At 51.2% G+C, this 14,897-nt stretch overlaps 1 protein-coding gene across 9 annotated transcripts in view; it reads left to right on the top strand.

Moving 5' to 3' along the window:
- The window catches only part of NEU2 (neuraminidase 2), a 92,430-nt gene extending 78,002 nt beyond the window's left edge, over positions 1 to 14,428 (top strand). For 8 of the 9 annotated variants that reach the window (XM_040450656.1, XM_040450655.1, XM_040450650.1 and 5 more), the window contains 2 exons: positions 6,506 to 6,710; positions 8,029 to 9,314. In XM_040450656.1, the coding sequence (XP_040306590.1) occupies positions 6,510 to 6,710; positions 8,029 to 9,039 (1,212 nt within the window). In that variant the 5' untranslated portion in view covers positions 6,506 to 6,509 and the 3' untranslated portion in view covers positions 9,040 to 9,314. Of the gene's footprint in view, positions 1 to 1,233; positions 1,590 to 6,505; positions 6,711 to 8,028; positions 9,325 to 13,948 lie in introns of those variants that run through there. The other variant, XR_005783201.1, reaches the window with a different exon arrangement.
- The last annotated feature ends 469 nt before the right edge of the window (positions 14,429 to 14,897 follow it).

The raw sequence follows: 14,897 nt of genomic DNA, 5'->3' as shown, positions 1-14,897 counted from the left end.
GTGGGGGCTCCTAGCCAGCCAGCGACCCCCAAGGTCAACGACTGGTACGCTGACAGCTGTTCTGTGCCCACAGAGCTGTTCTGTCACTTTCAGCACAGCATTCGATACATTACATGAGTTAAGCGACAGTTCATTACAAAATAGGCTTTGTGTTAGACGATTTTGCATTAGACGATTAGCCCAACTTGCGGGCTACCGGAAGCATTCTGAGCACGTTTAAGGTGGGCTAGGCCAAGCGAGGATGTTCAGTAGGTTAGGCGTATTAAATGCATTTTCAGTGTGTGGTGTTTTCAACTCCTGATGGGTTTATTGGGATGTAACCCCATTACAAGTTAAAGAAGCTCTGTATTTTCTGGCTGTGCACACGCAGATGACTCATCCTTCTGGGAATGAACTCACGGTCCATGAGTTAGGCTTGGGTATGGTGGGTGCGGAAGAAAAGGGCTCTTTGCCAGGTACTAGCACCTAGTGAGTCCTTGCCACATGCCAGATGCTGGGTTAAGAGATTTAAATGGGTTTGGGGCGCCTGGGTGGCGCAGTCGGTTAAGCGTCCGACTTCAGTCAGGTCACGATCTCACAGTCCGTGGGTTCGAGCCCCGCGTCGGGCTCTGGGCGGATGGCTCAGAGCCTGGAGCCTGTTTCCGATTCTGTGTCTCCCTCTCTCTCTGCCCCTTGCCCGTTCATGCTCTGTCTCTCTCTGTCCCCAAAATAAAAATAAACGTTGAAAAAAAAAATTAAAAAAAAAAAAAAAAAGATTTAAATGGGTTTATCTTGTATGATCTTCACGGCATTGGCCCTGCCGGGAAAGGTAGCCTCATCCGTTTGCTCGTTTGATGAGCACTGATGGAGCACCGATGATATACCAGAAACTTCTCTCAATACTGGGTCGTAGTAGCAGATGAGGCATATAGTCTCTGCTCTCACGCAGCTTGGAATCTACTGTGATGTTTTTTCTACCGTTTTTCAGAGGAGGAGACTGGGGTCCAAGAGGTCAAGAAAGCTGCCTTCCTTACCCAGCTGGCCCTGGCAGAGCCAGAAAAGGAGCCGAGTCCGGCATGGCTCTAGCCTGTGCTCTTGCCCTTGCTGTGCTTCCAAAGCGTCCCAGGCCTTGGGAAGCTTGGTTCCTGCTGGGCACACATTTTGCTCGTTGCAGCCATTTCAGAAGCAAGCTTGATTCAGGCTGTCCATGGCTCATTCTGATTCACTATGACTGTGCAGGGACCTGGACAGACTTCCTCCTGGTTAATGAGTACCAGCGTCCTAACTGGGCCAGGGCTGGGCCTGGAAACTGGCATCGCCCTGGAGCACATTGGCAGATGAGTGGGTGACAGAAATAGGGCCTCCCTTAGATATATATAGGCACTGGCACAATAGAGGAGGCCCTGAGACTCGAGATGAGCCCAGAGGAACTCAGGAGCCCCACTGTTCTTCTAGAAGCTGGATTGCCACTGCCTCTGCTACATACTCTGACTTCCCACCCAGATGCCAGGATCTGACTCGGAACACTCTCCAAAAGCTGACCAACAGCTTTTCTTGGAACTGACCTACCTGTTCCTTTGTTAACATAAGCAAGACCTCTTCTGTGCAAGGTAATTATGAAGTGACAGCAATATGGGAATGTCTTAGACCATGGCAGTTCTAAAGAGCAGGACAGCTCATCACCCTCAACCCCCTGTCTTGGCACCCACTCTGTTCTTGGGGAGCCCAGAGTACCTGCCGGATGGGGAAAGATGTGGAGAAGGCTGTAGTTGGTCAGCTCAGGAAAACTCCTCATTCTGCCCCCAAGTTATATAGCTGGTCTGGACTTGGAGAAGGCAGCTCAGTGGTCCTATACTGGCATGGGAATCAAGAAAGTTCTTCTCAGCCCGGGGTAGGAATCCCAGCAATGCACTGGGCCCAGGCTGAGTTGTTGAACCCATTGGAAACAGAGTTTTCTTGGGAAAAGAAGCTGCTGGAACTTCAGTCTTGTGGTCCCCACATGCTTGCTTTGCTGGTGCTGTGGGCAGTCCAGATGCGGGCAGCTTCCTGCTCTTTGGAGAGCTGGTATTTCAACATGGTAGCCAACAGGCAAACATTCCCCCCAAATCTAACCCCCAAGAACAAGGGCTATTCCCCTGGGAAAAGCTGCAGAGAGTGCCTCTTGTCTTGTTCCCAAAATTATTGGTTCTCTCTTATTACTAGACGTTCCTTGAGGGCAGGCACCAGCACTTATCTGTTGATCTGTTTCCTGGCACCTAGAGGGTGCTCAGTGCAAATCTAAGCTGCCAAGGTATCTTCCTGAAGTGGGCACATGGAGGCCTCTGGATGTGAAAGGCACCCATAAGGCTGTCCTCTCAACAAGAGAGAGAAGGCAGGCCGGACTGCTTGCGTTTTCTAGGAAAACCTTTTCGATCTGAGTCTCAGCTATGGGTCCCATGATAGCAGAGCCCAGTGGTTAGGGGTGTGGGCTCTAGAATCTGGCGGCTCCAGGCTCGCACCTGGGGGGCCACCCACTCCAGGAGGCCACCTCCTGCCCCCCTGACTCCACTTCTCAGTTTCCCTACATCCGAGATGGCAGCACTAAAGCCAGCCTCTCTGGTTGGGTGGGGAGAAGTGAGCTTCCTTATATAAGATGCTTTGCTCTGGGCCTGGGCCCCACAAGACCACAAGCCATGTCAGCCACTGGTTCCTTTGTGGGACCATCTGAAATCACTGCAATTCAACCATTTTTGACCTACAGTGTGGTGGTTTCTCATGGCTCAGCCTGACATTGTCACTTGGCTGACTGCCTGGATGGTGGCATCTGAGGCTGGGTTATGCTGAGGCCCCCTGCCCTCCCCTCCCCCAAGGAGTCAGCCCCCGCTGGAGATGGAGGGGCCTGCAGGGTCACCTCCTATAGCTCCCTTCTTGTCAAGTGGGGAGATGGAACCCAGGGAGGTAAGTTCTTGCCCAAAGATACACAAGGAGGGGACCTAGGACTAGAATCTGATTTTTTTTTACTCCTAATTCAGTTCTCTTCTCTCTATGTTGCTCTCAAGCTGCTTCCATGATATGGGAGCCAGAGCTGGGTCCAGATGGGCCAGCTACCAACACGAGGTGCTATAAAGCACCAGAAATGTAACGAGGTGCTGGAAGATGGCATTTTCCAGAACCCCTCCCAGAGTCAGTACTGCAGGGAGTTAGAAGTGTCTTTAGTCCCACCTCTGGCACTTAAGTGTTAGTGAGCTCAGTTTCCTCATCTGTACAATGGGATTAAAAAAGTGGCAATTTCATAAGGGAGTCACGGGTATTAAATAAGTGAATATTTATAAATCGTATTGTAAACACTAAAATTCATAGGGGTGCCTGGGTGGCTCAGACGCTTGAGTGTCCGACTCTTGGTCTCGGTTCAGGTCATGATCCCACGGTTCTTGGGATCGAGCCCCATGCAGGGGCTCTGCACCCATTCTCTCTCTCCCTCTCTCTGCCGCTACCCCTTGGCCCCCACCTGCGTGTGTGTGCGCGTGAGCTCTCTCTCTTTAAATAAATAAATAAACTTAAAAAAATAAAATACAGTTTATAAACACAATTTACAAAAAAACTTTCTAAAATATAGCAGAGCACTTAAAAGAGTGCCGGCCCTTCGTAAAGGCCGTGTAAGTGTTGGTTATGATGATTATGAAGACATTTTTGGATCGGTATTGTCGGTGGGTGTGCCAGTTCGGGCGGGTGCTGAGTTGCCGAAAATGAGATGAGCCCTCCAGATTCTCTTTTTCCTCCGCACCTGCCCTCCTGTGTCTGCTTTGGCTCAAAATACACATGGGGCAAAGACTCAGCCTAGCAGCCCCTAGGGGACAGGGTTAGCACATGTCCACAGCCTCCCCCTCCATGCCAGGCTCTTTTCCCACAGGGGTGTGGCTTTCAGCCTCACAGGTTTTCAGAGGGCAAGGCATTGGTGGGGGCATTTGTGAGGTCAGGTACGGCCATCCCTGTCGAGTGCTCAGACAGGTCCTGGTCCTAGCGAGCACTATTGGTATTTGGCAATAAAGTTAAACCCTTCCCATCCTCACTAGAACACAAACTCCACCAGTCCACGGATTTATTTATTTATTTGTTTTTATTCACAAAGCATCCTGAGTTTCTAGAACAATGCAGGGCCCAAGGTAGAAGCACAATAAATATTTGCTATTTGAATGAAAAAAATTTGTCCCCACCCTAAAGGAGAGCAGAGTCTAAGGAAGGTGTCTGGAAAACAGTGGAAACCTGGAAGCTTGTAACAAATTCATCCTCTGCAACCAACCCCCCCCCCCCCCATCCCACACCCTCAGCAACAGTTCCCTGGGGCCAAAAGAGGGACTTCCTAAAAAATAAATCGGGTTAGATCACTGCCTTGCCTAAACAAATCCGAAATCTTCCCATTGCCTCCAGGCTAAAATCCAACTCTGATGGTCAGTGAGCACCAGCTCAACCTCGTTAGTCATCCCGGAAATGCAAATCAAAACCACAGTGGGATGCTACTTAACCCCCGTAGGATGGCTGTTATCAAAAAGACACAATAACCAGTGTTGCATTGAGAGATTGGAATCTTGACATGGCTGGTGGGAATGTAAAATGTTGCGGCTGATGTGGAAACAGTCAGGCAGTTAGTGTTACCATATGACCCAGCAATTCCACTCCTAGGTACATTACCCAAGATACACGCCCAATAAACTGTTGATCGGTTTTCTGGAGAATGCTGTTTACCCTGCCTCTTTCTCCCCCATTTCATTTTTATTTTTAATCATATTTGATTCTTCCCCATCTACATTTCTTTTTTTTTTTTTAACATTTATTTTTGAGAGACAGAAAGAGACAGCGCGTGAGCGGGGGAAGGGCAGAGAGAGAGAGGGAGACACAGAATCTGAAGCGGGCTCCAGGCTCTGAGCTGTTCAGCACAGAGCCCAGACGCTCAAACCCACGAGCCACGAGCCACGAGATCAGGACCTGAGCCGAAGTGGGACGTCAGAGGCTTAACCGACTGAGCCCCCGGGGCGCCCCTCCCACCTACATTTCATAACAAAGTTTCAACGTAGCCACCCTTCTGTCTATTAAACTCCATGTTCCTGGATGACAGTTTCCAGGTCCAGATTTTACCATGAAGACTTACCTCTTCCGCTCACGTTTAGGCAATCACACATTTTTACCTTGTGCAGTGTTTGCCCTCATTAGTTTTATTTTGTTATTTTGGCCTAGCAATAATATTCATTGTGGATTGAATAGAATACCAGTAGATTGCACTTGTTTCTCAGAAACATTGAATTAACTTTTAGAGAATCCTCGGACGTGGTAGGAAAGGGTGCAGAGGAGAGGCTGTGTGCTGCTTACTGCTCACCCCACTTTCCAGGCAGGGCTCCCCAGGAAGCAGGCTCCGAAATGGACAGGAGGTTTGTGGGGGCACCTCCTGGGGTCAGCTCGGTGGAAGGGAGGGGAGGGCAGTAGGAGCAGGCAGGAGAAGGGGGGCTGTGATGCAATGTCTGGGAAGCCTCAGTGGAGCCCACGGGAGCCCTGGAGCTGGGCTGGTCCTTGAGAGCATCCCAGGTAGGACGAGGGAGCCAAGTCTTTACGTTCTGGGCAGGCTGGCTGGCAGGTGGAGCCCTTCCTGGGGTATGACCTTGGTTCTTTTCAGCTGCTGGCAGTCCTGTCCCTCCCCTGGGCTGACAGCTGAGGCCCATCTGTTCTGCAGCCAGCACTCCCTGAAGCTGGGGGTGAAGTCACCCTGAAGGGGGAACCAGGTGGCCCGGCACAGGGACCACTGTCACCCACATCACCAAGTTACCTCCAGCTCTCCCTACCCTTTCTGGCCAAATACTTATTTTTTCTTTTCTTTTATTTTCTTATATGTCCGGAAGACCCTTCCAGCCCGGGTGGGGTGTCAGGAGCCTCTGTCTTCCATTGCCTGCACACCCTCCCTGCCCTGGGCGGGGAGCCCCCATGGTGGGTGCAACTGGGCCTCCCCTCAGGCAGCCTGGGGACGAGAGCCTTGAGAATGGAGCCTGTTTTTTCTTCCCACATTTTTTTTTCTTTTTGCTAAGGCAACTTTCTAGGGCTCTGCAGTTATAAAAAAAATCTCCCATGTGTCATTTTCTGGCAGCCGGACAGCTGCGGAGAGCCCCTCGGCAAGCACTCCTTTTCCACTCAGGGTTTAGCATTTGATTGATGAGTTGGGTTTGGGAAAAGCAGTTGAAGGTTATCACGAATCTGTTGTAAGGAAGTTTGTTACCTTATAATAAAAATACGGCACAGAATACTCTTTTCCGAAGACCTCGTCTCCCATGTCTCACGCATACACGGCTGCCAGGCCCTACGAGGGGCATGTGCACAGTTGGCAGAAAGGGTCTTGGGATGTCATAAAGGGGGATGAGCCCCCACTGGGAAGAAGGACAGGCCACCTCAACGTCGGGTGGCTTGCCCGCGGGGTGAGCAGCCCCTGCCTGGGAGGGTGGCCGTGGCCCCGTCTCAGGATGTGAATGCAAGAGACTCACCTGCCTGTCCTGTGCCCTCCCCCAAGCCCCATGGAGTCGTGCCCCATCCTGCAGAAGGAGAGAGTGTTCCAGTCAGGAGCCCATGCCTACAGGATCCCCGCTCTGCTGTATCTGCCTGAGCAGAAGACAGTGTTGGCCTTCGCGGAACAGCGGATAAGCAAGAAGGATGAGCACGCAGAGCTGATCGTCCTGCGCAGAGGAAGCTATGACGCATCCACCCATCAGGTCCAGGTAAGGCAGGGCGAGGCTACAAGTGCTGGGAATCCAGGGGCCATGACATGCTTAGATGGCCGGCGTCTGGGGAACAGAGGGATAAGACACGCTGAATCCCAAGAGGGGCCCAGAGACCCATCAGAGGTGGGGCAGAGAAGGTGTCCCCAGTGAGGGTGACCCACATGGGGTCACCGTGAGCAAGTTCAGCTGGCCTGGCTGCTTCCGCTTTCTTGCATAACAGGACAAGTTGGACAGGGAAACTGATGTTCGGACAGCTCCCCGCCTCCCTGAAAACCTGAGGGAGGGGTAGTTTAGTATCCCCACCCGGGGGGGGGGGGGGTGAGTGTATCCTTTTAGTAAAATTAACCTGGGGAGCAAGGTAAAGGTTGGAACTTGTGTCTTGAGATTGCAGCATGTAGACCAAGTATTTAATTTTGATGAAGACACCCAAGGCTGGCTTATCACATTTGAAGGGGTTAATATACTATTATCATTATTCCATGGTCTTTATGACACAGTACCCAGCCAGAGCATGGGGTCTGAAGCAGATGGACTTGGGTTCAAGTCCTGGTTCTACCACTGATCAGAGGCATGGGCTTGGGCAACTCATCCATGCTGTCTAAGCCTCTCATTCCCCAGACGGGAGACGGAGCTGGTGACACCTGTCCCCCAGGAGTCAGGGATTAGTGTTAGACGACATAACAGACATCGTGCTCTGGGCACGGTGTCTACCCCTCGAACCGTTCACTGGTGGAGGGCTATTAATGGACGGAGATAGAGGGCAGAGCTGCTGCATGTAGGCCACAGACTCAGGAACCGTGGAAACTCCTTGTGAGTCCTCGGTGTTGTGGTGCTATCCTTCCTAGGCTGCATTAATAGACTGTGATGTGTAGCAAATGGGAGGTGATTGTCACATTCTGCCCCGTCATGGTCAGACTACTGGCGTTACTCTAAGGCTTTATTTTTCAAGAATGGGAAACTGGACCGGGCTGGTGAGTGGAAGGGACCGGGATGAACCTGGGAACGGCTGTGCCCGAATCGTCTTCGCATGCTGCGGTCTGGCACTCTGCGGGTGCTCTGTAACGTATGTTGCTGGAAACGGCAGCGGTAGCCCCTCGAATGAAGAGTGTGCCGCCAGGGAGGGAGTACGGAGGGGCCGGGCTCCCAGCGCTCCGGGGAGACGTTGCGCGGGTAGATGCGTGCCGCGTGACCTTTGACGTTTCTCCCGTGGGATGCGCCACCTGCCCGTCTCCCCACACTGCAGTTCCTGCCACTCCCGCTGTCACCGGCCATTTCAAAGTCGTTCTTCTCCTCCTTCCTGTCTCCTCACATTCAGTGGCACGCGCAGGAGGTGGTGGCCCAGGCCCAGCTGGAGGGCCACCGGTCCATGAACCCAAGCCCCTTGTACGACGAGAAGACAGGAACCCTCTTCCTCTTCTTCATCGCCATCCCGGGGCAGGTGTCCGAGCACCACCAGCTCCACACCAGGGTCAACGTGACTCGGCTGTGCCAGGTCACCAGCCCCGACCACGGGAGGTCCTGGAGCCCCGCCCGAGACCTCACTGGCCCCGCCATCGGCACAGCCCACAAGGAGTGGGCCACTTTTGCGGTGGGTCCGGGGCACTGCCTGCAGCTGCGCAACAAGACGCGGAGTCTGGTGGTGCCCGCCTACGCTTACCGGAACCTTCACCCCCACCGGCGGCCTTCGCCGTTTGCCTTCTGCTTCGTCAGCCATGACCACGGGCACACGTGGCAGAGAGGGAACTTCGTGGCCCAGGACACCGTGGAGTGTCAGGTGGCCGAAGTCGGGGGTGCAGAGCAGAGGGTCGTGTATCTGAACGCGAGGAGCCCCCTCAGAGCCAGGGTCCAGGCCGAGAGCACCAACGAGGGCCTCGACTTCAAGGAGGCCCAGCTAGTGGAGGAGCTCGTGGAGCCTCCGCACGGCTGCCAAGGGAGCATCGTCAGCTTTCCCGGCCCCAGGGCGGAGACGGACGCCTCGGACAGATGGCTGCTCTACACTCACCCCACCGACCCACGGCAGAGAGCCCACCTGGGCGCGTACCTCAGCAAGCCGCGCCCGGGCCCCGCGGCCTGGTCGGAGCCCGCCCTGCTGGCCACGGGCAGCTGCGCCTACTCAGACCTCCAGAGCATGGGCACCGGCCCTGACGGGTCACCGCAGTTCGGGTGTCTGTACGAATCGGACGATTACGAGGCGGTCATCTTCGTCACGTTCACCCTGAAACAAGCCTTCCCAGCTGAGTTTTTGTCTTTGGGAGCCAGCTGTGTGCCATCCAGGAAGGACTCCCGCCGGCCTGGGGCCCCCCTTCCTCCTGAACACCCCGAGTGAGAGGCCCGTGGGTTTCCCTCTGGGCTCTGGGGGCCAGCTCTCGGCTCCCCTCACTGAAAGTGTGTGGAGACGTCTGCCACTTGGCTCTCTTCCTGCTTGGATGTTTCCGTCCTTCTGAGGGATTCGGTTTTCAATCAGAAGTTGAAGGAACCTGGCTTCCCACGGCCCCTCGACAGGGAAGATGGGGAGACGTCGCTCTGCATGGCTCAGCCTGCCTGTTGCCCCCCCAGCCCCCGCTTCTGTGCGGGTCCTGATAAATGGTCCAGTCCAGCCCATTTCTTCTTGGTAAACGCTCATCATGTTCCTGGGAGGAGACGGAGACAAAGATGCAAATTAGCAGAGGGGTGTGTGTGCATGTGAGTGTGCATGTGCGTGTGTGTGTGTGTGTGTGTGTGTGTTTGTGTGTCTGATGATGCTTTAGAGCAGACAGCATGGGAGACAGCTTTGCAGGGAGGTAAGGGGGGCTAGGAAAATTAAGGTAACTCCTCAAGTTGCCGTAGCAAATCAGTACAAACTTGGTGGCTTAAAACAACAGAAATTCATTCTCTGACCGTTCTGGAGGCCGAAGTCCAAAATCAAGGTGTCAGCAGGACCTGGGGAGAACCCTTCCTTGCCCCTTCCGGCATCTGGTGACCCCAGGCAGCCCTCGGCTTACGGCTACCTCCCTTTAATGCCTCTGTCTTTGAATGGCTTTCTCCCCTTCCCCTGTGTTTTTCTCTTCATACCTGGGTAACCCAGGATGATCCTTCACTCAATTATATTTGCCTAGACTCTTTTCCAAAGGATGCCACTTTCACCGGTTCTGAGGGTTAGGACGTGGATCTATCTTTTGGAGCCACCACTCAACCTGCTACAGTCATCCATCCTAAGTTATTTTTGTACAGGTGATGCGGCTAAAGGTAGGAATGAAATTCAGATGAATCAGATAATTCAGAAGAGGGAAGTGGGCAAGAGGGGCTGGGCTGTTGGATGTGCGTCTGTGGCACAAAGCTGCTCCGGGGCGTTCAGCCTTTGCCATGACAGGTATGCCACCATGTGGAAAGAGAGGGGGGCAGGGGTGTGCTTGTGTAGATCTTGCTGTGTGGAAAGAGCAGGGAGAAGGCCGCTTCTGGTTGTCATGAGGGTGATAACCTGAGAGGGGGCCCGACCCGGGTGGAGGGGGCTGATGCTTCTTGTCATATGTCCCAAGTCCATTCGCCCCCCCCTCCCCCATCAGAGCCCCTCCTACTGATTGGATCAGTCTAATAGTTTGATGGCAGGGATCGATGACAACAGTCATGGATTCTTGCAACGGAGCCGAGTCTCCATGTGGCCAGGCAGTGGTTAAATGGAATTTTCACAGGGTAGGGAGCTGGAGGTGTGGCTTTTGTTCTGGGTGTTTCCCGGCCCTGGCCTCCTATCTGGGTGCTACTTCTCTGTGTGGGGTTTTGTGAAATCCAGCTGGAAGGATAAGGAGTTAGGGCCTGCTCGTTGCTGGGGCGGAAAGTAGAGCTCCTCTGCGTTGGGGATGTCACCTGCTGTCTTCTAAACCCTGCAAAGTTAGCTATGCAGAGGCCAGAGGCCTGGTCAGGAGAACGAGGACAGGGCCACACAGGCCAGGAGCAGTGCACTAAGAGGTTAAGAGGTAGGGTGGTGCCACAGTGTGTTATTCAAATCAGGACACTTTTGAGAGTGAAAGGAGAATGTTATTAATAATTACACCAAGACAGTGGGCATCAGCCAGAACCGTCCCAGATAAACTGAGAGCTTTAAGAGAGAAAGACCCACCGAGGGTTGTATCGGGAGCTGGCCTCTGCTAACTCCTCTGGAAAAGTCAATCATCTGCTAAGGGTCTTGAGATGAGTCAGGAATACGATAAGACATCCGGACACTGCGAAGCTCAGAAAATTATTCCCTTAGACTCTCTCCGTTCACAAGTCAGTGGGTCTCCATTACAACTGCTTTTTAGAATTCCCTGGGGAGCTTGTAAACCGTGATGATGCCTGGGCTCCAGCCCTGACCAACTGATACAGAATCTCTGGTGGTGGCGTCCAGGGATGAGTGTTTTTTTCAAAAGCTCCTCAAGTTATTCTAGTGAACATAAGGATCAAGAACTGCTAGCACAGATGATCTCTAAAGTTCCTTCTACTTCTAAATGTATGCAAGTATCAAAGTCTTCTGATTTGAGTGAAAAAAAGCAATAGTTGATTTGGTTAAAGTCGGACTTATCCACTCATTGAAAAACACCACTAAGAGGGTGAAAAGAAAAGCCATAGATGGGGAGAAGATATTTATAACACACATGTCTGGCAAAGGACTTGTATCCAGAATCTATAAAGAGTCCCTACAAACCAATAAGAAAAAGACAATCCAACGAAAATGGGCAAAGGACTTGAACAGGCACTTCACAAAAGAGGATATCACAAAGGCTGCTAAACACGTTTGTCAGAGAAATGCAAATTAAAACTATGAGATACCCACCAGAATGACTACAGTGAGAAAGATTGACAACAGCAGGTATTGGCAAGGACGTGAAGCAACCGGAATTCTCATGCATTTCTGGAGGAAGCGTACCTGGTATGACCACTTTGGAAAGCTACTAAAACTGAACATGCAAATACTCTATGACCCAGCACTTCCTCTCTGCAGTACGTATCTAAAAGACATGAATGCATATAGCTGCCAAGGACACGTATTAAGAATGTTTCTGGGGGCGCCTGGGTGGCGCAGTCGGTTAAGCGTCCGACTTCAGCCAGGTCACGATCTCGCGGTCCGTGAGTTCGAGCCCCGCGTCAGGCTCTGGGCGGATGGCTCGGAGCCTGGAGCCTGTTTCCGATTCTGTGTCTCCCTCTCTCTCTGCCCCTCCCCCGTTCGTGCTCTGTCTCTCTCTGTCCCAAAAATAAATAAACGTTGAAAAAAAAAAATTAAAAAAAAAAAAAAAAAGAATGTTTCTGGCAGCTTTGTTTGTAAGAGTCCCAAAGGGGAAACAATCCAAATGTCAGTCGATATCAGAATGGATAACCGAATTGGGCAATATTTGCGCAAAGGAATATTTCATGATAATAGAAGAATGAAGTACTGCTACACACGAGAGCGTAGGTGGTTTTCCAGACATTATATATTTGCGCAAATGAAGCCAGATTCAAAAGACTACATACTTGATGACTCTATTTATATGAAGTTCAGGAACACGCAAAACAAATCCGTGGTGTATAAATCAGGAAGGTAGCTATTTCTGGAGGAGGATAGCTGTTCATGGGGAGCTAGGAGGAGTCTTCTGGGTGCTGGAAACATTCTACTATTTGATCTGGTGCAGCTTAGGAGGGCTAATTCTCATGTGACAATTCGATGAGCTGTACACACAAGATTTGTGTACCTTAAAAGTTCAACTGAATAGTGGATTTGCTAGTTAAACCTCCAAATCAGTATATTCTATTGGGTTGTAATAAAACTTTGGAAATGAATTTTTTTAATTAAAAAAAATTTTTTTAATGTCTATTTTTTAGAGAGAGAGAGAGAGCATGAGTGCCAGAGGGACAGAGAGAGAGGGAGACACAGAATCTGAAGAAGGCTCCAGGCTCTGAGTTGTCAGCACAGAGCCCAATGCGGGGCTCGGACTCACGAGCCATGAGATCGTGACCTGAGCCGAAGTCGGACACCCAACTGGCTGAGCCACCCAGGCGCCCCAGAAATGAATTTTTGTGATAAACTTTTTTAGGGGGAACCATTTTAGATTTATGGAAAATTTGCAAAGGTAGTATGGAGTGTTCCCATATATCCCACACTCAGTTTCCCCTAGTGTTAACATCTTATGTAACTGTGGTACATGTATCAAAACTAAGAGATTAACGTTGATGCACTATTACTAAACTCTAGACTTCATTCGGGTTTCACCAGTGTTTCTACTAATGTCCTTTTTCTGTTCTTGGATCCAATCCAGGATACATTTAGTACATTTAGTGAAACTGAATTTTTACTATAATTTGTGTCCATGGAGACATACACGTATCCACAGACCGATACACGGCCCCTCCCCTGCCGTGTGAGGCCGAGGAGACGAGAGGGCTTGGGGCACGTCCAGGGCGGTCGCCTCAGAAGGCCCAGAGCCTGGCCCCGCAGAGAGGGCAGGCAGGGTGGTCTGCTCAACCCAGTGGTGCCGGTAGAGAAGATCTGCCCCTCTCAGGAGAGACTCTGTCTCTGCACAGCGCGATGAGCTGAGGGCAACACGGTAGCCACAGAGAATTACTGGAACTTGTCCATTCTTAGAGGTAAGGCCACATGTGGTGAGGCACAGCATGTTAGCCTGTAGAGACGGAAGTGAACTTGAAGTCTTTTAAGTCCAGCCTCCTCACTGAGGGACGGGAGGAGGTGACAGCAGGTTCTGTGAGGTCCAATGACTTCCTCAAGACCACACAGCCCGTGGCAGGGCCGGGAAAGCAAGTGGGTTTCTGACCCTTGACCAGCGTCCCCACCTCTGTTCTGAGTTGTCTCCATTGTCCCTGTCTGACCATGCAAGGAGTACAAAGGGGTCTGTGTGTCCAGATTCTGGGACGTGGAGCTCTGCTCAGCCTGTCTCTGGAGCCTGTGCCCTTGGTTAGCCCCGGGCGCAACGCCTCCCTCGCTGGCATTCCCTCGTGGCCTCACCAGAGAGGGCAGAGAGATGCCAGCCCGGGCGTCTGGGAAGGCAGCACCTCCTGCAGAGCCGAGAGGCGTCGGAGAGCTTGGTGCTCCAAGTCCCTGCTCTGCGCTGTGAGATTTTAGAGCCAGCACCCCACCACCACCCACACAAATCCCCATCCCGTGAAGAAGAAAGGAAGAAATCCAGTATTTAAATGTGATACTTTAATCACACTGCTCACAAGGTGAGAAAGCTGACTGTACTTTTGGCAAGGTGTTTCTTTTTCAAATTCCATTTTTGTACTGTTTTTAGGGGAGGATTTCAAGGGAATAGATGCCAACCATTTGGAAGTACAAAAAGGCAGGATAAAACCACCCGTTATCCCACTAGGCAGAGGCACATTTTCTTCTGGTCTTCTATCTGTGAGATTTGCTGAGATCATGCTGCAGAATCAACGTGGGATGGTGCCTTTCCTCCCCACTTGACATTATACCCGAAGCATTTCCCCCATGTTATATTCTTGCAAAAGATAATATGTCGAAGAAACATACTGTGAATTATGCAATCATTCTTGGGTATTAGAAATTGAAGGTACTTTGACTTCTGTTATAAAAACACTGAGATGAACATCTTTGTGAGTAAACCTCTGTCTTTATCTGTGATCATTCTGTAAACTGAATCCTCTAAAAGGAATTACTGTGTCGAAGATGAACGTGTGAAATCCCTTGAGATGTGTTGTTTGCAAATGTAAAGTGCAACTCTTCATTATGAATTAAAATGTCTTGAAATGGCTTTTTTCTTTTATATTTTTCATATTTTTATATTTGTATTCTGAGCTCCTGGAAAAATTGAATTAAGTCACGTATTTGTTCCTTAATTCATAAGTCATGGTTCCTACTCTCTCCCTACATGGTTTATGATCTGGCTTAAAGACCAGTGGTAGACACACATACAGGAAATTCTAGAATCACAGAGGTAAGAAAGCCCTTCCCCGAATATTCTCTGGTCTAACTGTGTTCATCTGATGAAGGAAAAAGTCCTGGGAAGGGGGCATGACTTGCTCAAAGGCCCCTGTATATCCCCCCACCTCCCTCCTACTGCTCTGGACCAGAAGTTCCAGGGTCCCAGCAAAAGCAGGTGGGATCCTGATGGCTGTCAGTTCCTTTACTTTTCTTCGGGCCCAATGGGTCACTGGTTGAGCATGCAGGCCCTCCTTTCTGCCCAAGGAGGTGCTAGGTCAGTGGGAGCTCAGTGACTGGTA

Source organism: Herpailurus yagouaroundi, unplaced genomic scaffold (genome assembly GCF_014898765.1).
Source record: "Herpailurus yagouaroundi ecotype Mexico unplaced genomic scaffold, PumYag 202, whole genome shotgun sequence".
NCBI lineage: Eukaryota > Metazoa > Chordata > Mammalia > Carnivora > Felidae > Herpailurus > Herpailurus yagouaroundi.
The sequence above is the reverse complement of the archived record's forward strand: the minus strand, read 5'-3'. Positions and strand labels throughout refer to the sequence as shown.